Here is a 10,908-nt window from a genome sequence, read left to right as displayed (position 1 = left end):
CGTCGGAAGGGCAGCAGAAGCGACCAATCGGCGCCTCCGCTCCACCGCCGGGCCAGTCGGGGAGCGCCGGCACGGAGACGTCAGCGGTGAAGGAGCCAGTTAGCGAAATAAGGAAGAGAGGGGAGACTAGCAGAGCCGGCCAATGGGAAGACAGGGAGGCGGGGACGACGGGCAGAGGGGACCAATGGCAGCGAGCGACCGGGTGACCCGCGCTGCCCTCAGGGGAGGTGTGTCCGGCGGGCGGGGCCGCTCGGGCCTCCCCGTGTGACACCGGCGGGGCCGCGCCGCAGCAGCCAGGCCCGCCCAGCCCCGGCGGCGGCGGCGAGCGGGAGGGAGCGGGGGGATCTCCGGCGCCGCCTCCCCCGCAGCGCGCCATGGCGGCCAACGAGGACCAGGAGGTGAGCTCCGGGCCCTGCCCGCGCCGGGCGGGGAGGCCGTGAGGCGCCGCCGGCTGAGGGGGAGCCTGCCCGGGAGGCTCCCCCGCACCTGCCCCGCGGCCGCGGGGGAGCCCCCGCTTGCGGAGAAGGGCCTCGGAGGGGAGGCGGCCCGGGAGGCGGGAAGCGGGAGGGAAGAGCCGGCCGCTTGAGCGGGCGAGAGGCGGGGAGGAGGGAGGCGGGCGGCGGCGGGGCTGGGGGGGCCGGGAGGAGGGCGGGAAACCGGCGGGGCCGCGCACAGCTTCGCAAACCAAGCGGGGCTGGGTGCGAGCTTCGTGTGCGGGCTGACATCGGTAACCCCCTTCTCCGCTCTGTGCTGCAGATGGAGCTGGAAGCGCTGCGCTCTATCTACGAGGGAGATCTGTGCTTCAGGGAGCTTAGCCCGGTTTCCTTCCAGTACAGGGTAAGGCAAGGTGAAGGTCCGCCAGTCGCTGCAGCGCAAGGTTCACCCTAAAGTTGCTCCGCTGCGTTGTAGTTGACGTACCAGGGTTTTTCTGAAACAAATGGGTATTCCATGGGCAGTAAAGGCTAGACCCGTAGGCCATTGTTTCAGGATCTTTGGCGTGACAATGCTTGATAGCACAATGCACGATATTGAGGAACCTGCTCCCAGCGCAGGTTTATTATCCCTTAGCTAGGCAGCCTGCTTACACGTCTATGTACTGCATAGCCAGAACTGTCAAACTGGCTGAACAAGCCAGCATGCTGAGTAATACCTAAACTAGGTGGTCAGAAATGTCACTTACAGAGACATTTATATGTAAAGCTCTGAACCTTCCCTGTTGCTCAGTTACAGGGTTCTAGTTTCTTGTCCAGAGGTACTTGACATGCCTTGTCTACCTGCTAAAGAGAAAATCCACAAAATGGTTTGGGCATGTGCACCGATACGATCTGCTCAGGAGAGAGGCACAGGGAGTGCTGAGCTTGAGATATGCAATTAGATTCTGGCGTGAAATTCTTCCCAGCTTTCTCAAGTGTAAAGACCTGGAAGTTCTTCTGGGCATGGACTGAGGCAGATCTTTGGATGGCCAGAGAACTTTACTGAGGAAAACTTAGGCACCCATAGGACAAAAGGGAGACTCCTGAAAAAGCCATATCCCTGTAGTAGGGGGGGAGGCATCTAAAATAACCTTTTTGTGACTTCTCAAGTAACTTCAGAATAACATTGGTAATTGTAATGAGATAAATCAATTTAATTAATAGCACTTGTAAGTGCAGCCTTCCTTCACTGATAGGGCTGTTACTAGCAAATTTAATTTCCTCAAAAGACCGAACGTGACATGCCTATAAGTCTGCAACGTATCGTTCTACATTTTGCTAGCTTTGGTTGTTGCTAATTTTATTAGACAAAAAATATAATTGTCAAAAGTTAGAACTCAATTTAAATACTGTAAAACTTAGTGTCAGACAAAGGCAATCATGCATCTTTCCCATGAAGAAGAATTTGTATTACGAGAAGGCATATTGCAAGTAAGTGCATGAGAAGGTCGAAAGAATTAGTATGCCATTTTTCTGAGCCTCATTTGTCTTGCACATGTCTTGCATGCAAAACACAGCTGTTTTGTAATCAAGTGAGGCTACGCAATTTAGGTTGCACTGACAAGGAGGAGCATGGTCATGCAGCTTTCTGTATGGATTTGCTCAGTGCGCAGACAGTGCTTTCCTGAGAGAAGAACGCTGTAAACCATACCACCAGTTCTCTTCTTGGCAGTGGTGGGAACTAGACTGCAACACTGTAGGTGATGTCTTGATAAACGTTGCAGATTCCTCATTTATTTATTTATTATTTATTTATTTTGCCTCTAAAACAGATGCTTTTGAATGTTACTTAGTCCACTCTCCTGAAACAGGCCCTGTAAATAAAAAAACAACTTTTTTTCGTTTCTTTTTTTTTTTTTTAATTTTGAAGTACAGTAGTTTTACCTTGATGAGGACTTTTTTTCTGGCTACACTTCATTCCACATAACTTGATGAAGCCAGATTTTGCCTATTCTAAAATGAGGGAAATAAGGGATAATTTTCGGGTGGTTTTAGAATACGGATTTAACCAACTTTGTTGCACTGGTCTTCCAAATCCATGTATGAAACAGTTATTTCTGTTTGTATAGTATGCCTTTGGTAGCACCTGTACTAGTTTTAAATTAAAAAAAAAAATCTGTTTTTTATTTAATTTAACATAATTGTACGGCTCGTGTATGTAATTTGGGTTCACTAAATTGGTTTGATGTGCATGATTATTTATATTAAAGTGTGCCTTTTTCTGATGTTGCACTTTTTTTATCCAGTCTCATTCTACTGACTTCTTAAATCTTTTACTACTTGTTCTTTCTTATAGTGAAATAAAATATCTGTAGGGATGAGATGTAAATATTGAAGTTCTTATCTATTATTTTTGCTATCTTAGGTCACTAGTTTATTGTCATCTTTATTTCAATGCTGTCTTGTGGTTTGTTTTCATATTGCTCTGAGCTTGGATGCGTGGCGGGGGGCAAGAAGGGTTCATCTTTTCTGTTCTCATGTATGATTGTATAATATTTGGCTTGCAGATGCTACAAAGTAGCTTTTAAAACCAAGCAATTAAAATAAACATGAAGAGAGCTTTGAATGTTTCTGCTGCTTTTTCTAGGATGAAAACTGCAGGGTAGAGATTAATATTGATGTCATAAATTGAATACTTTTTCTAGATAACAGCTTTATTTTCTGATAACTTTATGAAAATAGTTGTTATCTTAAGGAATTTTGATAGTCTTAAAGAAGTGAAAGACTTGCATATTGGCATTGTAATCCTTAATAAGTGACTGGAAACTGTTGACTTGTAAAGTTTTTCTTTTCCCTTCAGATAGGTGAAAGTGGAGATCCTAAAGCCTTTCTAATAGAAGTTTCTTGGCCTGAAACATATCCACAAACAGCACCAGTCATATCAATGGATGCTTTCTTCAACAACACAATGTAAGGATTTACGACAGCTTCACTTCCTAGCCTTATATGTGGGGGTTTTTTGGTTGACAAGCTTTTCTTCATCTGTTTAAATTATAGTTGAGTTTTATGGTTTCTTTTAGATCTTCAGCTATTAAACAAAGTATATTGGATAAGTTAATGGTAGAAGTTGAAGCAAATCTTGGAACTGCTATGACATATACACTTTTTGAATATGCCAAAGATAATAAAGAGTTGTTCATGGAAAATCAGCCTGTTAACACTGTGGTAAGTAGATAAATTCAGATTTAAATCTCTTGCTTTTAAAACTGAAAAAAACAGTTATTACAACACTAAATACTTCATAGCTCTGTCTTTAAGTTGTTAGTCAGTATATTGGGTATACATGTTAGTGGCTAAACAGTGACACACAGAGTATGGTGTCACAATGCTCTGTGGTCTTACTTGTTATATTTAATTGTTATTTTGCTGTTATACCAAGATGTTTATGGGCTGCAGTTCTGTCCCGCAGAGTAGGATAAAAATGGAGACTTGGAGCAGAAGCAAAACTAAAGAGAGTTGAAATGGAGGTTAAAGGCGTCTGCTCAGGGGTGGGGGCAAATTACTGCAACTTTCCTGGGATGCAATGGATTGCATAAGTGCACCTCCAGGTTCTTGAATGAGTCAGGCTGGGTCTATTTGTGGCTTTGTAAGGATGTTATTGGCCATTGTGGTGCTGCAGATTTGCTTTGAGGGAGAAGGAATGGTTTCCATGTTTGGGAAGTCTGAATCCCTTCAGGCTAAATCACACTCTGTGATTAAATTTAAGAAGTGTAAGATGTGCCCTTTGCAACTCTGAAAGGGAATAATTCCAATCCCCGACACATGGTTCTTAAAACTACAGTCATGATTATGTGTTGATTAAAAGCTGCAGGCTACTGACAGCACTGCTTTTTTCTGACACTCAAGATATTTCACTATGTCAGGTTCAGTAATCACACACTGAGGTATCTGTGGAACTAATATGCAAACTATTAACAACCATTTTTATCCTCAGACTTCAGTAAGCAATAGTATTGCAATTGGAACTCCTGATGTGCCAGCAAGTAAGAAAAAAGATAAAAAGGAGCAGTTATCCAAAACCCAGAAACGAAAACTAGCCGATAAAACAGGTTTGTTCACTATAATGTTGTTTTCTTTGAACAGTATGAGAATCCAAATTTTATAGCAGTGACATCTTGCTAGAGTCAGAATCAATAGTCATTTGTTTATCAGATTAGTTACTTTAAGTCTGTGGTCTCTGTTTTGCTTGTTTTAGATGAATTATTCTTGCCTGAGATGTTAGTTCTGGTCAAAACAACTTTCTATAGAGTAGGGATTTCAAGACGTCATTGGTTTTGTTTTATTTTCTTATTTCAATTTGTGACAAAAGTGAAATTTTCAAAAAATACTTGTGGGAGGAGAGCATTTGGGACTTCCAAAAATTCATTTTCAACAAAAGACATTGTTTGATGGGCCCTCGTAAATAATTCACATTATGAAAAATGTAATTTCTAAATGAAAGTATTTGTTTTGGAACCCAAAATAAAACATTTAATTTAGTTTGTATCCTCAAAATAGAGGTGCTTCTGCAGATACTTTATGCTTTCAGTTAAATGGTAGGCTTTTGATTGAAAAGCATTCAATATTTCAACTAATCCTGCTGATGACTTTTACGTGTTCAACCTTAATTTTTAATAATGATCTGGATAATACTATCCTATTGCAGCAATAAGTTGTACCCTGTACCCTGTGATAGCAATTTCTGCATATAATTTACCTAACCTAATGTATAATTGGCGTATTAAGTGTTGGCTATATAAAGGAAAAGCTGTGTAAAGTTTTGTTCTTTGACAAAATGCATCATTGTGGTCAGCCCAGCTTATGTTGAAGTTGCCTTCTAAATTAAATGTCAGATGGGCTGAGGTATTTTTATTTAAACAGAATTACTTCAAAGAACAAGATATTAAGACATTAATATCTATTTTTGGCCTCATGGCTTTGTAGTGGAGAAATTAAGGTTTTTGGATCTTTAGAATTTTGTGTGTTGATTTTAAAGAAGATAAAGATTCCCCTTAGCTTGTACATTGAAAATAAAACCTTCTTGTTCTGCAGATAACAAAGGGGAGCTTCCACGAGGATGGAACTGGGTGGATGTAATTAAGGTAACATGACTGTATCATATGCAGTATTATGAAAATACTCCATATGTACATTAAAAATAATTTGTACTTATATCTGCAGAAAACTAATCTGATTTTTTTTTCTTGCTTTTCTTCCTAATTTTGTTTGGATTTGACTGTGGTGTCTGATTCATTTCTGCATGCATCCAGCATGTAAGTATTTTCAAGTTGTCTTTTTAATATTAAAAAGATTTGCAAGGAATAGTCAGAACTGTTGCTCATTTTGGATTCTAATTTACATATTTCTCAAATGCTTTAAAATACTTAGTTCTTCTGAATATTAGAGTCAGAAGATCTTTGATTCCTCTTTGAACTTTGTTGGTTTAGTATTTCTTTTTTATTTATTGAGCAATTAAATTTTAATTTTATGATGAGAGAGCTTTGCTAGCCAAATGCACTGCAAATATTCTGTTGTCATATGGCAACAAGATGTAAAACAAAGTCAGTGGTGCTGCCAGGTTCTGGAGGGCAATGGATAAGTAAGCAGAAAACGGGAGCTGTCCCAAGTGGGAGCACCTTGCTGTCTCCTACAAGCCTGAGCATTCTCTGCTGCAACTCCTACAGTGAATAATTCTTTTCTACTTGCTCCCTCAGCATTGATTTCTTCCACTCTCTTGTCTTTGCTGATTCAGTGGAAATCAGTATAGCTGCTTGACAGTTTTGAAAGCAAACTATTTTATTTTATGCAACTATAAGGAATTCTTGGTGTAAGACATAACACCAGTTCCAGTTCTTAAATAAGAGCAAGTAAATGATGAGGGTGATTTTGGGCAGAGTTGTTCTGAGTTCAGAGTGGCTATTTGTAGTGGATGTCTTGGATTCTAGATAGATTTCACGATAGATGCACTACATTGAATAATTGTAAACTGAGCTTTAAAAAACAGAGAAATAGTAAGTTAATGTCTCTTTTTCTATTGTGTAAATTTCTGTATGGGAATTCTCTCTGAGATGTGTGGAGGTACTTTTTTCCATTACTTAATCTTTTTTATTTTGGAGAGCTGGTAACGGAGTCTTCAAATTAAATAGAAACAGTACCCTGAGAATTTTCTGGGGTTTTGTGGTGTTGTTGTTTTTAAAAACAACTTTCACATTCAGGAAATAAGCTTATTTAGTGTTTAAGCTTAAGAAATAATTTTTGATGCTTTTCAGTCTCTTGGTACAGTAGCACAATCAGTCTGTATTACTAATTAAATATACATGTTTTCTATGTAAGATGGAGATAATGTAGTTCTTGTTTCCTAATAAATGGAATGGCAGTCTAAACTTTGAATACTTTCTTTTTGTGTCTCTTTTATAGTTAAGCAAAACTGGTTCTAAAGATGATGAATAAAGGACTTTGGTACAAGGAAACTCCACCTTTTAATACAGTACAATTTTGGGTCACCATCTTTCTCTTAATAACTTTCGTATTTGTTGAAGTAAACATTTTATAAAGCTCAATTTCCTAACTCGCAAACCTAGTCACACAAGTTTATCTAGAGACTATGTGGTCTTCTTTGGGGAAAAAAAAAAAAACAAACTTGCCTTAAATGAAGGTTAGAATGTGGCAAAGGATACAGAGAGCCAATGTGGTGAATAATGCTATATGCAGTGTTTATTAATTTATATTTTACTCTGTAGTAAAATCCTGTTATAGTGAACCCGATGATACTGTAAACATTTCCTGATGTTCTTATTCGAACTGAAGAAAAAAGCACTATAACAGTGATTGGTCACTTGACAGCATAATTAAAAATAAATTATTCCATGGAAACAAGACCTTTGTCATTTGTTTATCTAATATGAATGTGGAAGGAGAACATAAAAATTGTTACATTGCAATACAGCCTAGAGCTTGTGCTCCCGTTTTCACTAGTTACTGGCTGAAATAGTAAATACTAGAGAAAGCAAGGCCAAATATTCTAGTCTGTTCAAAAACGAGTGGTTACAGCAGGAGTATGTCTTCTTTATTCCCTGTGGTATCCATCTATTAGTCTTTCTACAGTATGCATCTTACAGAAGGTTGGATGTCTGAGGGGAGGGAAGAGTGCTTTCTTGCACGTGTCTCAATGAGTGTTGAGATTTTGTAGCTCTTTCATTGGAGAAATGGGCATTTCCTGAAGAGGTTTGCTGACTGAGTGGTGGGACAGTGGAAAGAAGTCAGCATTCTGCCAAATGTGTTGGGAGAACTTTTTTTTTTTTTTTTTCCCTAATCTGCTCTCTTGTATCAGAAAGAGAAGTCATCTTTACTATATGAACGGTTGCTGAATACAAGATGCCTTAATGTCCTTTATTATTTTTGTTTGTTTTGAGATGAACTTTAATAAATGCCTATTTATCTGCTGTGGTATGTGCTTATTTTTTTTTAAATTGTGTATTGCCTACTGCACTTCTAGGGCCAAGTTTGAATTTGCAAAGGATTTTCTATGAGAAAGAAAACATTCTTAAAAATTGGTGGAAGAATCATATCTTCCCTCTTTTGGTATGTGTTTACATGTTCTTCAGGGTAGCTGTGTTTGTTATTAATATGAGGGTCAGTCATCCCTCCTATAGTCATAGGAGAATATCCATCATGTTCAGTACACACAGCAAGTCCAGTGCCTCTTTGAAAGAGTGCGCTCCACTGCACGGGCTAGGTACAGCATTTGGTGAGAGGGGTGTTAGAGGCGCAGGCTGGATGCTCCGATCCGTGGTGCTAAGAGCCTTTGTAGCCAATAGAGGATAGTTGATGTGATTGTCATATTAGGACTTCAGTTGATGGAGTGGAAGTGTTTATGCTACTGTCTGTGTCAAGAGAGCTTATATGCAACATACATTAATATAGTTCTCTTAAATTATTTCTGTTTTACCAGAGGAAGATACACTAAATATATTGCAAAATGACTGCTTGTCCTCATATATGTATATAAAGGAGAAAAAGATCCATGAAATGTTGTGACTGCAGGTGAAGGAAAAAAAATTGAATTTGTTCTGTGGTTTTCACTCTTCTGAAGAGTCTGTGAAGAGATCTGAAAGGAATACGGTCTGTACTGCTGTCATCCAACAGGAAGCTGTAGTTGTTACTGAAACACTCAAGTTACAATTGGTAAATGTATGTGCTTCCTCAATAAGGAAAATACTGTTAATTCTTAAAGAATTCTTAATTTCAGAAAGTCATTATTTCTTTTTGAACTCTAGTAAAAGCTGGTAAAGTACACAAAGTAGGACTTTTTCCAAATGATGTAATCTTACCTTTGACATAAACTGGAGGCTCATGGCTGCAATCTGGGCAAGAGTGTCTGGCAGGGAGTAACACTGCGGGCAGAAGTTGCTCAGGTAGTACACGGTGAGCCTGTAACAGCAAAGGGCATTTGGCTGTAGTCTCGGCCAGCATCAGAATGGGCAGGACTTCTATTCACAACACCTCCAAGGGGAATTGACTTGTCTTTGCTAGTATCCTTGGTGTATAAATCAAGTTGCCATGACAATTTATCTGAATAGATTAGTTAGGGAGGGTGGGGGAAGGACAAATAAGAACCACATCTCTTGCTTCTATAGTGTTACCATGTGTAATGGCAAACTTCTTGTGAAATGCTTGATTTTTTAGCTCCTAGTCTGCCTATACGTCACACAATCTTGTGAAGATATCCAAGTAATCTCCTCTGGTTCTGTTGGTAAACATGTGTTTGTTTAGAAGTCTACTTTCAAGGGAAATATTTTACATTGGGAATTTTTGTATCAATTCTTTGCTTCTGTGTAAATTTGGAAAGGTAATTTGTGTCCTTAAACCATTTTCTCATATGACGTGATGGTTGGAACAGGGTCATTTCAAGAATCTAGGTACTTGATATTATGGAGAGGCTTGAGCACTGATAACTGAGGAGAGGGAACATGTAATGTTTCTTACCAAGAAAGGCACGACTGTAAATAGAGATCATGGCTACTGAGGGAATTCCAAACACTGTTGACAAGCAGTTCAAAAATGGTGGTTTATGCTTTATTTCAGTCGGGCAAGAGTCTGTTGGTTGTAGGGCCATACCACTGATTGAAATTCATGGGTTTTGCAGTAAAGCAATATATAAAAAAAAAAAAGGTATGGCAGGGGCACAAGAACTGTCACTATCGCATTGGTATTTTATACTTTATTTCGGATGAAACTTCACAGAAGTCTTCAGTTGTATTTGCATGATGTTAAATACAAGTTCATTTGGTGCTGTTAGTGCCAAGACCAAAGATGCTCCATTGCACTCTAATGTATTGAATCCCAGGGAATAATGCAGACTTCCCTTAAGTATGTTGGGTGGAGGGGTGACAGCGGTGATTCAGCAGCAGCGTGTACCTAGCACATCCTGCTCACCCCCTTGCTCAGCCCGGCACAGCTGACACTGAAATCAAGGCTCCTAATGTCTGCAGTACCGCTGCAACTGGTTGTATGTGGGGTGGGTGATTAGATTTTGGTGAGTAAAAGAATAGTAGGAAAAAGCCAGCCTTTCTTTAGGTAGGACCTTTGGTAGAAGTGCAGATTTAGGGAGACTATACGCCTTTCATCTGCGGCAATACAAGTGGTTTGGGGTTATGCTGTGAACTTCATGCTGTGAAAATCGTTGAACTGGTCTGAACCAGAAGTAGTTCCCGTTTGGAAATTGCTTCCTTCAGCTATGTTTTGTGGCTTGTAGTATGGCACCCTAAGCACTTGTAGTTAACAGCAGAATGAAGGGGGGAGGAAATCTTCATTCAACAGAGAAAATACCAGAAGTGTGAGAATTCTCGGTGGATTGGAGGAGGAAGTGGAGGGGGAAAAACATCCTCGTACAAAAAACTAGAAGAGCATAGGGGATAAATCTTCATTGCTGCAGGACAATACAACAAAACAAAAGCTAAGCTTATGGTTGCAGAGCTATAAATTCTGTCATGAGGTTGGGTTGTAGTAAAAGACGAGGATTGTAGATTTTCTTTGTCACCTATTCTTTCACCAACATGGATTTGGCTTCATCTCAGAAGGGGGCTGCTCCATGGTTGTAAGAAGAATTTCTGTTTGTCTGACTGTTACGCTTCCTGTTTCTCTCTTTCTAAGCCCATGGAAGCAACCTCTGAAAGTCTGATGTACTCTCAGAGATAAGACAAAACATATTGACTAGGTACTGGAAAATCATGTTAGAATATTTGATGTGGGTGAAAGAAAGAAAGAATTGAAAGAATTGACTGTTTCTCTTCTCTCTCCTTCATTCAGAGCAAAGTGAGGAGTGACTCCAAATAGTTGAATTACACAAGATGTATGAGAATCTATATCCAGACACTGGTGTCCTATGTCAGACTGAAAGTTTGTCCATCTAGTTTAAAGTTTTACATAGCTATCCCTTGCTACTGTGTCTGAGCAT

General features: G+C 39.9%; 1 protein-coding gene across 1 annotated transcript; it reads left to right on the top strand.

Annotated features, from left to right (window-relative positions):
* Nucleotides 1–351: 351 nt before the first annotated feature.
* Nucleotides 352–7,820, top strand: RWDD4 (RWD domain containing 4). Its single transcript, XM_075709158.1, has 8 exons — nucleotides 352–398; nucleotides 757–837; nucleotides 3,274–3,383; nucleotides 3,494–3,638; nucleotides 4,408–4,522; nucleotides 5,505–5,554; nucleotides 5,723–5,725; nucleotides 6,870–7,820. The coding sequence occupies exons 1-8, from the start codon at nucleotides 375–377 to the stop codon at nucleotides 6,900–6,902; spliced, it is 561 nt and encodes a 186-aa protein (XP_075565273.1). The 5' UTR covers nucleotides 352–374; the 3' UTR covers nucleotides 6,903–7,820.
* Nucleotides 7,821–10,908: the final 3,088 nt, after the last annotated feature.

This window comes from Pelecanus crispus, chromosome 4 (genome assembly GCF_030463565.1).
Source record: "Pelecanus crispus isolate bPelCri1 chromosome 4, bPelCri1.pri, whole genome shotgun sequence".
In the NCBI taxonomy this organism is placed as follows: Eukaryota; Metazoa; Chordata; class Aves; order Pelecaniformes; family Pelecanidae; genus Pelecanus; species Pelecanus crispus.
This window is presented reverse-complemented; position numbering and strand designations above follow the sequence as displayed.

What these genes read in the sequence shown, in the direction of transcription:
- RWDD4 (XM_075709158.1), top strand. Translation starts at nt 375, where the DNA reads ATGGCGGCCAACGAGGACCAGGAG. An exon ending in CGGTTTCCTTCCAGTACAGG is followed by an intron (nt 838 to 3,273) that starts GTAAGGCAAGGT and finishes TTTTCCCTTCAG; the next exon opens with ATAGGTGAAAGTGGAGATCC. An exon ending in AAAACTAGCCGATAAAACAG is followed by an intron (nt 4,523 to 5,504) that starts GTTTGTTCACTA and finishes CTTGTTCTGCAG; the next exon opens with ATAACAAAGGGGAGCTTCCA.